The sequence below is a fragment of the Salvelinus fontinalis genome, chromosome 32 (assembly GCF_029448725.1).
Source record: "Salvelinus fontinalis isolate EN_2023a chromosome 32, ASM2944872v1, whole genome shotgun sequence".
NCBI classification, from domain to species: domain Eukaryota; kingdom Metazoa; phylum Chordata; class Actinopteri; order Salmoniformes; family Salmonidae; genus Salvelinus; species Salvelinus fontinalis.
In genome coordinates, this window is record NC_074696.1 from 37,635,436 (window position 1) to 37,647,043 (window position 11,608).

The 11,608-nt window shown below is 44.9% G+C and overlaps 1 protein-coding gene across 2 annotated transcripts in view; it reads left to right on the forward strand.

Moving 5' to 3' along the window:
* The window catches only part of LOC129831252 (nectin-2-like), a 93,230-nt gene extending 89,682 nt beyond the window's left edge, over positions 1-3,548 (forward strand). Inside the window, exons 10-11 of one of the 2 annotated variants that reach the window (XR_008755689.1) lie at positions 856-1,046; positions 1,260-3,548. Coding sequence is in view for 1 of the 2 variants with exons in the window: in XM_055894456.1 (XP_055750431.1) it covers positions 856-882 (27 nt within the window). In the remaining variant the exon portion in view is untranslated. Of the gene's footprint in view, positions 1-855 lie in introns of both variants that reach the window. The other variant, XM_055894456.1, reaches the window with a different exon arrangement.
* The last annotated feature ends 8,060 nt before the right edge of the window (positions 3,549-11,608 follow it).

Consider the following 11,608-nt stretch of genomic DNA (forward strand, 5'->3'; position numbering starts at 1 on the left):
TGTCTTCACGAAGCGTGTCCCTGAGCGCATAAAATACATACTTTTTTAGAACAGGAGAGACAGGAGAGTGTGATTTTGATATCCTTGTAAAAAATACCAAGTTGATGATTTTTCCCCCACTACAGAATCGGAAGAGTGCTTTGATGTTTTTTGTTGTACTTTCTACTGTACCTTTTTATTGAGGTTCTAGTACATGATCCCGACTGGCGTAGCGGTCTAAGGCACTGCATCTCAGTGCTAGAGGCATCACTACAGACCCTGGTTCAATCCCGGGCTCTATCACAACCGGCTGTGATCGGGAGTCCTATAGGGCGGTGCACAATTGGCCCAGCGCCGTCCGGGCTAGGGGTGGGTTTGTCCGGGGTAGGCAGTCATTGTAAAATAAGAATTTCTTCTGAACTGGCTTGCCTAGTTAAGTTTAAAAAATGATGTATTTGTTATTTCAGGGTATTGCATCTTTCAGATACCCTACTTATAAGACACTAGATATTCAAAATGTACAGTACAGTATAGTTCTAGCTCTATTATACAGTGAGAACACTATCTCCTGATGTCTCTATCTCTCCCCATGGTGAGTTATGCAACATTGTCATGGAGGCAGGGGAGGCTTTCAAGAGAGTGGAAGATAATGGAGAAGGGGGGTGGATCGAGGAGAGATGGAGAGGGAGTGGCAGGGGGAAACCATAGCTGTTAGCTGTCACACTTTCCAGCTTGCATCCCACTTGTCCTGTCTTATCTATATTTATCTCTCTCTCCCTCCTTATCTCTCTCTCTTTCTAACTCCATCATTCATCACTGACTCCCTGGTCTCTCTCATTCTCACACATCCTGCCTTTCTCCTCTCCATCAATGTAGTTGGCAAGGAAGACCCTCATCATATGAGACCCTCGACGATTGGCTGATGCTGCCAACTGGGCCTTAAAGAGACAGTGATGCTCTTTTATTGGATGGCGGCCATTTTTAAATCAACTAAAGCAATGGACTGGCAGACTGTGGAATTGTGTTGGGTTTTTCTTTCTACATTTTAAAATGTTGATAAATATGAGGTAAGGAAGCATTATAGAACTAATATGAATGTAGTTGATATTCTGCTTGGTGCTCTAATTTACACACACAGAGCAGACAAGGTTAGACAGACTTCCTACTCTTGAGAGCTTTTGATTCCTATATAATTGAGAGCTATTGATTAATTCTATACATAATAGAATTAGCATATATTTATAGCTACTGTGACCCTTTAACATTGCCTGTCTCCCCAGACTCCTTCCTCCGGCCAAACTCTATGCCACGCCCATGGACATTCGTTTTTTCTTCACAATGAGTGTGAATCTGAGTACCTACCCGACCCTTCACCAAATGCTAACACATTTGAAGCCGTCTGATTAGTCCAGAAACTGATGGGTTGAGCCGGAGCCAGAACACATGTGGGTAAAGCGGCAGTTTGAAAATTCATTATTGGCTCTTGTTTTAGCGTTTCTATCTTTAAATGTGAATACTTATATTATCAAATCACTTCTCTATGTGTAATTATTCCTTACGCGATTAAACTAATCATGTAACTTTAATTAACTTGGAAGTCGGGGCACCACGGGAAAATGTTTATAGTCTCTCTATTTCCCAAAATAACTCTTCAAATATTTTCATATCTTATCGACTAGTCATCTATTAATGTATTATTATCTCATCAGTCTCATTTCTGAACGTTGCAAACCCTTGGATATCTGCACGAACCCTAACATAGATCATGAATCAGCGATATACAAATTGTCTTAATTATTTATTTACTAACTAACTAATCAATCGCAGAATTACATAAACACATACACAATAGTTATACATTGGTTGCTGACATGATACACTGAAAAGTCCCTAGTGGGCTAAACCGATATGAAGGCTTGGTAGACAAAGGAAAGGGGTGGGGAAAGCGGGAAACTCAGAGTGGATCCAGATACATACATACATACAGTTGAGTACATTCATCGTAAATATGGATATTTAGCACCCTAACAACCACTCATTTGGATTTTAGAAATGCAATGTACATATTTACGAGTGTATGTCTTTGTTGTCCCTCTCTGTGATCGCCGGTCCGTCTGCTGGATAGATTGTCAACAGAAAGTCTCTGGTTTGTCCACCAGAGATCAAAGTCTTCCGTAGTTGTAGGTTGTTATAATGGATACGTCAGAGTACCATTTGGAAATGTTCTTAGAACGGATGCGTTTAGCAGACTAAAGTATTTAAACAGCTGCAGCCTGAATAATTGTTCTTTAGTTTGTAGATTTCTCAGCCATTTCAACGTGGGGAACCTGGCCCGGCGTTATCTTGACTCGAGTTTGTAGTTGTCTTAACCATTCGTGACGTCCGGCTTACCATGGGTCTCTTAGGCATAAAATGTAAATTTTGTCACGAGTGGTTTTATGCGCTTCTGGGAGAAGAGGCAGTTCATGATGTCGAGGTAATGTCTGTGCTCACGTGAGCGTGGCCACTGACTTGGTTAGGGCTTCATGTGGAACACAATTTTCTCATTTAGAAGGTTAACATCACATTACATCTTTTCACAAATAGTTAATCATATATGTTTCACAACATTTAGATGTAAACCCCATAATTGAGAAGTGTACACAACCAAAGACACAATAATGTTGAGTTTTTATTTTCTAAGAACTGTTTGAATTGAGGTGTGTTCCGCCTCATTCATTCACATAAAAGTAGTTATTTTAACTTTTGCGGACCAATAATTTTTTGGGGACATTTCTGTCCCGGACAAAATTCCCCAAACACTTCCCAATTGTTTGTGCAGTTCAAGTCTGCAGACATTTGCTCATCTCCCGTCCTGCACACACATTTTCCGTCTGTTGCCTGCGTCACAGTCATAGTTGTTTTCGTTACCAATAATAACTTTGGAAATGTGTGCGTTTCTATTAAAGTAAGTGCCTTATTATGTTATAATAGTTTCTGCATGTCGTTTCTACTGTAGCATAATATTTTTGTATATATCCTTATAACCGGAGATACGCGAGGTAACGTTACTCACTTCATAACCTTTATGGTGTTTTACTCAATGCTTAGGTAGCTAGCTACATTCTTCTATTAGCTCTGGAAAACAATGCTAATTGCGTCAGAGAAGTATTGGCTTGTTGTATTTTGAAGCTACCCTGGACTTATGACTCCTAAATGGCACAGCTGTCTAAGGCACAGTGTCTCAGTGCTAGAGGCGTCACTACAGACACCCATGTTCAAATCCAGACTGTGTTTCTATCAAATTAAGTGCCTTATTACGTTATAATAGTTTCTGTATGTCGTAATATACTCTAGCTCACTGTGTGTATGGAGCATAATATATTTGTGTATATTCCTTATAACCGCGGACACGCAAGGTAACGTTATTCGTTTCATAACCTTTATGGTGTCATACTCAATCGTGCTTATGTAGCAAGTTACATTATTCTATTAGCTCTGTAAAACAATGCTAATTGCGTCAGAGAAGTATTGGCTTGTTGTGTTTTGAAGCTACCCTGAAAAAATGTAAAAATAAACTTCTTATACCACTTGGTCATTTTCTGAGGGCATTCCACAAAGCTGTTTATCATGTCCGCCTTATCCACTGCCCTCATTTTGAGGTTACAGTCAAGCACGCAGTCTGGTTTGATTTTTCTCTCTCCCGTCAGGTGGTCCACATTCCCTGTGGCCGACATGGTTTCTGTATGGACAGTGGAGAGGACATGGACGTCTCATTTGTCATGCCACTTTACTGCCAGCTGTTGACATTTCTTATTTTGTTTAATGGGTCATTTAGGATGGCAGTAGCGTTGTTGATGAAATGCAGGCATCGCAGCAAAACTAGGAAGCGGTCTTGGGAAAAGAGGGTGGCAAAGAAGGGAGTTGCAAACATAGGATCTGTGCTCCAGTATTCTGTTAGGGAGTTCTTCTTTACTATCCCCATGAGAAGGACTGTCACCAGGAAGGTATACATTTCACTAATTGTGGTTGTCACCCATTTAGCGAGTTTACCCCCACTCCTGGCTCTCTCTTCTCCTGTAGCTCCAAGGCATAGAGATTGGTCTCCTCTACTATGTCTCCCACCAGCTCCTCTGTCAGAAACAACTTGAAGCACTCTGCCTCAGTTGGAAATGGCAGGGGGCGTTGCACTCCAGACTGGGACTCATCAAAGAAAACAGCAGGGCCATGAAATGGCTGGCGGCCTTCCAGCTACCACAGAACACCTGTACCTCATCCACTGTCGGTCTGCCTCCATCACCACCAGCATCTTCAAAGGGACCTGGGACTTTTTCAGTGAACAAGGGATCCTCAGATTCAGGGATCTCAATGGCTACAAAGTTGGGGGGCAGCTCCTCACTGTCAGAACCTGATTCCTGACTTTCAGACTCATTGTCAGAATTAAAAATAAAAAAAATCTCTTGAATTTCCACATCTGTGAGCTGTCTCCTTTTGAAAGACGTTGCAAATGCTCCAGCTTAGCTCACTAGCTACATACATGAACAACAACACTGAATGGCTCAGAGTGGGAGTGAGAGGTTACGTGATTGACTGCCGGCACGCGCCACTTGTATCAATAAATCACTATCAGAAAGTGTTTTGTGTGGTAATTATTTATATATTTACTGTTTTATTCCCGTTTTTAATTAGGGTGACAAATCATGCATTCCGATTCTTGCATAGATTGTAATGGGCACATATTATGTGTTTAAAATACTTTTTTGACGGTTGTACTGATTATGAGCTAAGCTAATTCCAGCTATGTGTAGCCATGTTTGTTGCCATACAATGCATTTTGGGTTTCACGTAATCGTCTGTTGGACCAAAGATGTTATAACAAAATGAGGTGAGTAAGGGTTCACAAATTTTTTAGGTCTTCCGGAAATGAATGGTGGGATGTGAACGATGGTACGTGACACCCTCCCTTGAACATGCATACTATAAACAGATCAAGCTCATCTTGTCTCCTCTTATTACCTTGTCGGATTACTTTCGATTTCTAGAGAGTGTTTTACTCAATTATTTCGATCAATGGTGAGTTCACCCGTGATATTATAAATAGTCATTTCTATTAGCTAATTCATATTGTAGTTTGTCAGCGAGAGTTACACAAATATGTCCGCTTGTGTTTAGTCAATCTTTCCTCAGTTAGCGCTAGGACAAACGTAGCCTACATTTTTCCGGTTTGGATGATTGTGTTATGCTGTAGCTACTTCTGTGAATGTCTGAACATTGCATCCAAAAATAAACTGCTCACATTCTGGACATAACTTTGTAAGGTCTGGGTTTGTGCAAAATGTTTCTGAAAAAAGTGTGGCCAGCTCAAATGCTGATTGTTGCGTCATTCGAAACTGGCCGTTCTAAATAAGCGTTCTAATCACAACGGTTTGATTGTACTCTACAGGGACCACTGTAGAATGATCACACCTGTGTGTTGGTACGTGTGAAAAGGTTAAGTGTTCACGGACCATTTCAACTGCTTGGAATACAGAAATACTGTTCAATTATTCAAACTTTTGATGCCCAAGTGTCTCTCTGTGTTCCACAGTTACATTCCAATCTCGAACACTACAGAGCATAGAGGCAACGTTTTTTATGAGCGCTTAAAGTGGCCCCCTCCCCCTCTGCAGGAGAGAGACAGGGCGCTGTAGAGCGGACCCACTGCAACCTGATCCTTCACATCTTCACAGGAGAGTTATGACACTTTGATACTCTGCTTTGTTAGAGATGATTCAATCACGGATTACTTTGTTTTGTACCATGCCCCTCTTCACCACAAACAACTTCAATGATGGCAGTCTCAGAATAAAGTATGTAGCGAACAACAGAGCAGCGGAATAATTTAGTGTGAGTCGTCAGGCTACCTTTAAATCCGCTCAAATTAGTAGATTTGAAATAGTTCAGCCACACCTGTTGCAAACTCCATAGACAAACATTGGCAGTAGAATGGCCTTACTGAAAAGCTCAGTGACTTTCAACGTGGCACCGTCATAGGATGCCAACTTTCCAACAAGTCAGTTTGTCAAATTTCTGCCCTGCTAGAGCTGCCCCGGGTCAACTGTAAGTGCTGTTATTGTGATGTGGAAACGTCTAGGAGCAACAACGGCTCAGCCGCGAAGTGATAGGCCACACAAGCTCACAGAACGGGACCGCCGAGTGCTGAACACTCCCTTCCTAGTTCCAAACTGCCTCTGGAAGCAACGTCAACACAAGAACTGTTCGTTGGGAGCTTCATGAAATGGGTTTCCATGGCCAAGCAGCCGCACACAAGCTTAAGATCACCATGCGCAGTGCCAAGCGTCGGCTGGAGTGGTGTAAAGCTCGCCCCCATTGGACTCGGGGCAGTAGAAATGCGTTCTCTGGAGGGATGAATCACGCTTCACCATCTGGCAGTCAGATGGATGAATCTGGGTTTGGCGGATGCCAGGAGAACGCTACCTGTTCGAATGCATATTGCCAACTGTAAAGTTTGGTGGAGGATGAATAATGGTCTGGGGCTGTTTTTCATGATTCGTGCTAAGCCCCTTAGTTTCAGTGAAGGGAAATCTTAACACTACAGCATACAATGACATTCTAGACAATTCTGTGCTTCCAAGTTTGTGGCAACAGTTTGAGGAAGGTCCTTTCCTGTTTCAGCAGGACAATGCCCCCGTGCACAAGGCGAGGTCCATACAAAATGGTTTGTCAAGATCAGTGTGGAAGAACTTGAATGGCCTGCACAGAGCCCCGACCTCAACCCGATAGAACACCTTTGGAATGAATTGGAACGCCGACTGCGAGCCAGGCCTAATCGCCCAACATGAGTGCCAGACCTCACTAATGCTCTTGCGGCTGAATTTCCATTCCAAGTCCTCGCAGCAATGTTCCAACACCTAGTGGAAAGCCTTCCCAGAAGAGTGGAGGCTGTTATAGCAGCAAAGGGGGACCAACACCATATTAATGCCCATGATTTTGGAATGAGATGTTTGATGAGGTGTTTTTTAAAATTTAAACTTTATTTAACTAGGCAAGTCAGTTAAGAACAAATTCTTATTTATAATGACAGCCTAACAGGGAACAGTGGGTTAATTTATACCTTGTCAGCTCGGGGATTTGATTCTGCAACCTTTCGGTTACTGGCCCTAACCACTAGGCTACCTGCTGGTAGCAGGTGGCCACATACGTTTGTTAAATGTATTCTATGTCTATACGCTTTCTGACAAAGAGGGTGGGACAGAGAGCGAAAAGGAGACAGGAAGGTGGAGTATTAGGGCCGTTCTTGAATTACTGTAGCATTTGGCCATGGAATTCTATTTAAATGTATTTGGGTAGATCTTCCCATTCTAAATAAACTAATATGGTAGCTTAAAGGGCAATAACACCACTTTCAACCTCATTTTTATTAACTCCAGCACATTATCAGTGTCTACATATGTGAAAACAGCACTTTTCTACGTTTTGTAGGAGAAAAAAAAAGTTCTACCCAATGACATCAAAAGTTTTAATAACAGCGATTTTTAAACACTATGAGATTCGCTGCGATGTCAGGGGCAAGAAAACACCCTTCCTCTGGCTAGAAACTCATTGCAGGTTTTGAAAATCACTGTAATCCTACCCTGTGATGTCACAGAGAAGCTTTTTATAGGATGTTTCATCTTTTATTTTTAACAAGAGATCATAGAAACATGCCATTTTCACATATGTAAGCACTGGTAGGGTGTTGGAGATAATGAATATGAAGTTGAAAAGTTTTCCTTCAAACTTTGATATTTTTTACCGTTATCATTACATTGTGCCACCAGTTGGACTAGTAACAGCAATGAGACATTTTAGGTAAATTAGGATTTTCTGAAATGGAGGCCACAATAATCCTTAAAAAATGATTTACTAGTGATATGATTCATCATTTTGCTCACAATTGTATTTCTCTTAATTTATAATGAACAAAAATATAAATTCAACATGTAAAGGGTTGGTCCCATGATTCATGAGCTGAAATAAAAGATCCCATATGAACAAAAAGCTTATTTCTTTCAAATTTTGTGCAGAAATTTGTTTACATCCCTGTTAGTGAACATTTCTCCTTGGCCAAGATAATCCATCCACCTGGCAGGTGTGGCATATCAAGAAGCTGATTAAACAGCATGATTATTACACAGGTACACCTTGTGCTGGGGACAATATAAAGTCACTGTAAAATGTGCAGTTTTGACACACAACACAATGCCAGAGATGTGTCAAGTTTTGAGGGAGTGCGCAATTGGCATTCTGACTGCAGGAATGTCCACCAGTATCATGACACAAGGCGAGACCCAGATGCAGACACAGGAGGCAGATGGTTGGAGTCTTACAATATTTATTAATCCAATAGGGTAAGGCAAGAGAATGATCGTGGACAGGCAAAAGGGTCAAAACCAGTTCAGAGTCCAAAAGGTACCGAAGGGCAGGCAGAATCAAGGTCAGGGCAGGCAGGATGATCAGGCAGGCGGGAAAGTAGTCTAGAGTCAGGCAGCGGTCAAAACCGGGAAGACTAGCAAAAGGAGTACGGGAGAAACATGCTGGTTGACTTGACTAACATACAAGATGAACTGGCACAGAGAGACAGGAAACACAGGGATAAATACACTTGGGAAAATAAGCGACACCTGGAGAGGGTGGAGACAATCACAGGAACGGGTGAAATAGATCAGGGCGTGACAACCAGAGCTGTTGACAGATAATTTAATGTTGGTTTCTCTACCATAAGTTGCCTCCAACGTCGTTTTAGAGAATTTGGCAGTACGTCCAACCGACCTCACAAACACAGACCACATGTAACCACGCCAGCCCAGGAATTCCACATCCAGCTTCTTACATTGCAGGATTGTCTGAGACCAGCCACCCAGACAGCTGATTAAACTGAGGAGTAGTTTTGTCTGTAATAAAGCCTGTTTGTGGAGAAAAACATATTATGATTTGCTGTACCTGACTCCCCAGTGAGTGGACCTGGCTCCCAAGTGGGTGGGCCTATGCCTTCCCAGGCCCTCCCATGGCTGTGCCCCTGCCAGTCATGTGAAATTCATAAAGTAGGGCCTAATATATTTATTTAAATTGACAGATTTTCTTATATGACTGTAACTGAGTAAAATTGTTGAAATTGTGTTTATATTTTTGTTTAGTATAAATTGACTAATACAAAGTGACACTTTGGATTTAGACACACCAAATTATGTATGACATACTAAAAGGGTGTGATTAGCTAATAATTGTATTTAATATAGATCCCTACCCCGGTAACAGTTTGCCACTGGAGAGAATTTAACGCGCTTCTATGCGTAGTGGGTGCGGAGTCAGGCGCAGGAAGCAGAGGGTAAAGGACAATGTTTTATTCCGGCGCAGGAAAATGGTCACGCCAAAACACCAGGCGCAATAACAAGACCAGCCCAAAACCCGGACCCAACCAGTCCGGAGAAAACCAAGAAAAACGCACAACCACAAACATGAACAGATGAAAATAAGCCCACACAAAGAGCAGGCCGACACCGGCATACACCGGCCTCGAGGGTGTCCCGGAGGGCGAGGCGCAGGGCGATCCGGATGGAGGCGATGGAAATCCCTCAACAGTGACGGATCCAAGATGTCCCCCACCGGTACCCAGCACCTCTCCTCCGAACCGTACCCCTCCCAGTCCACGAGGTACTGCAGGCCCCTCGCCCGGCGTCTAGAGTCCAGAACAGCACATACTGTGTACGCCGGGGACCCCTCGATGTCCAGAGGGGGCGGAGGGAACTCCGGCACCTCACCTTCCTGCAGGGGACCAGCTACCACCAGCCTGAGGAGAGGTACATGAAACGAGGGGTTAATACGATAGTAAGAAGGGAGTTGTAATCTATAACACACCTCGTTTATCCTCCTCAGGACTTTAAATGGCCCCACACACTGCGGCCCCAGCTTCCGGCAGGGCAGGCGAAGGGGCAGGTTTCGGGTCGAGAGCCAGACCCTGTCCCACGGTGCGAACACGGGGGCCTCACTGCGGTGGCAGTCAGCGCTCCTCTTCTGCCGTCCACCAGCTTGCTTGAGGGATTCTTGGACGGCCCTCCAGGTCTCCTTAGAGCGCTGCACCCACTCCTCCACCGCAGGAGCCTCGGTCTGACTCTGATGCCACGGTGCCAGGACTGGCTGGTAGCCCAACACGCATTGAAACGGTGACATGTTCGTGGAGGAGTGGCGGAGTGAGTTCTGAGCCACCTCCGCCCATGGGACGTACCTCGCCCATTCTCCTGGCCGTTCCTGGTAATATGACCGCAGAAACATACCCACCTCCTGGTTCACTCTCTCCACCTGCCCATTACTCTCGTGGTGATAACCCGAGGTCAGGCTGACCGAGACCCCCAGACGATCCATAAACGCCCTCCACACTCGGGACGTGAACTGGGGACCCCGATCAGAAACGATGTCCTCAGGCACCCCGTAGTGCCGGAAGACGTGGGTAAATAGGGCCTCCGCAGTCTGAGACCGGGCAACGGCAGGACTTAGAAAATCGATCCACAACGACCAGGATCGTGGTGTTCCCCTGAGACGGGTGAAGATCGGTAAGAAAGTCCACCGACAGTTGAGACCACAGCCGTTGTGGAACGGGGTGGGGCTGTAACTTCCCTCTAGGCAGGTGCCTAGGAGCTTTACTCTGAGCGCACACCGAACAGGAAGAGACATAGAACCTCACGTCCTTAACTAAGGTGGGCCACCAGTACTTCCCCCTAAGACCCCGCACTGTCCTCGCCACACCAGGATGAACCGAAGAGGGTACCGAATCAATTGATCACGGACACCAAGCGGCACGTACTTAAGACCTGTAGGACATTGTGGAGGCGCAGGTTCCAACCGTAACGCCCGCTCAATGTCCGCGTCCACCTCCCATACCACCGGTGCCACCAGCCTTGAAGCTGGAAGGATGGGAGTAGGATCGATGGGCCGATCCTCTGTGTCATAGAGACGGGACAGCGCATTGGCCTTCGTGTTGAGGGAACCTGGTCTATACGAGATAGTAAACCTAAAACTGGTGAAAAACATGGCCCACCTTGCCTGACGAGGATTCAGTCTCCTCGCTGCCCGGATATACTCCAGATTACGGTGGTCAATCCAGATGAGGAAAGGGTGCTTGGCCCCCTCAAGCCAGTGTCTCCACACCTTCAGGGCCTTTACCACAGCTAACAACTCCCGGTCACCCACATCATAGTTTCGCTCCGCCGGACCGAGCTTCCTCAAAAAGATCGATAAGGAAGAGACTAATCCTCTCCCTATGGTCCCCCTGCGTTACCATGTCCAGTGAAACCATGGCCTCCCTGACCAGCCCTGACCCTAACGGTCGGCTATCTAGGGAGTGCACGGGGAAGGGTGGATCTATCGGCACCAGCGGAATCCCCAGCTTACGGGCGAGTCCGCGGTCCATAAAGTTCCCAGCTGCGCCTGAATCGACTAGCGACTTATGCTGGAGAGAGGGAGAAAAATCCGAATTTTTGTTTTATACAAACATGTGACCAACAGGGAGCTCTGGGTGAGTTTGGTGCTGACTCACCTGGCGTGACCGAGAAGTGTTCTGCCTGCCCTCTCGACTCTCAGACGGGCTTCTCCAGCACCGGCCGGAAGTGTCTTC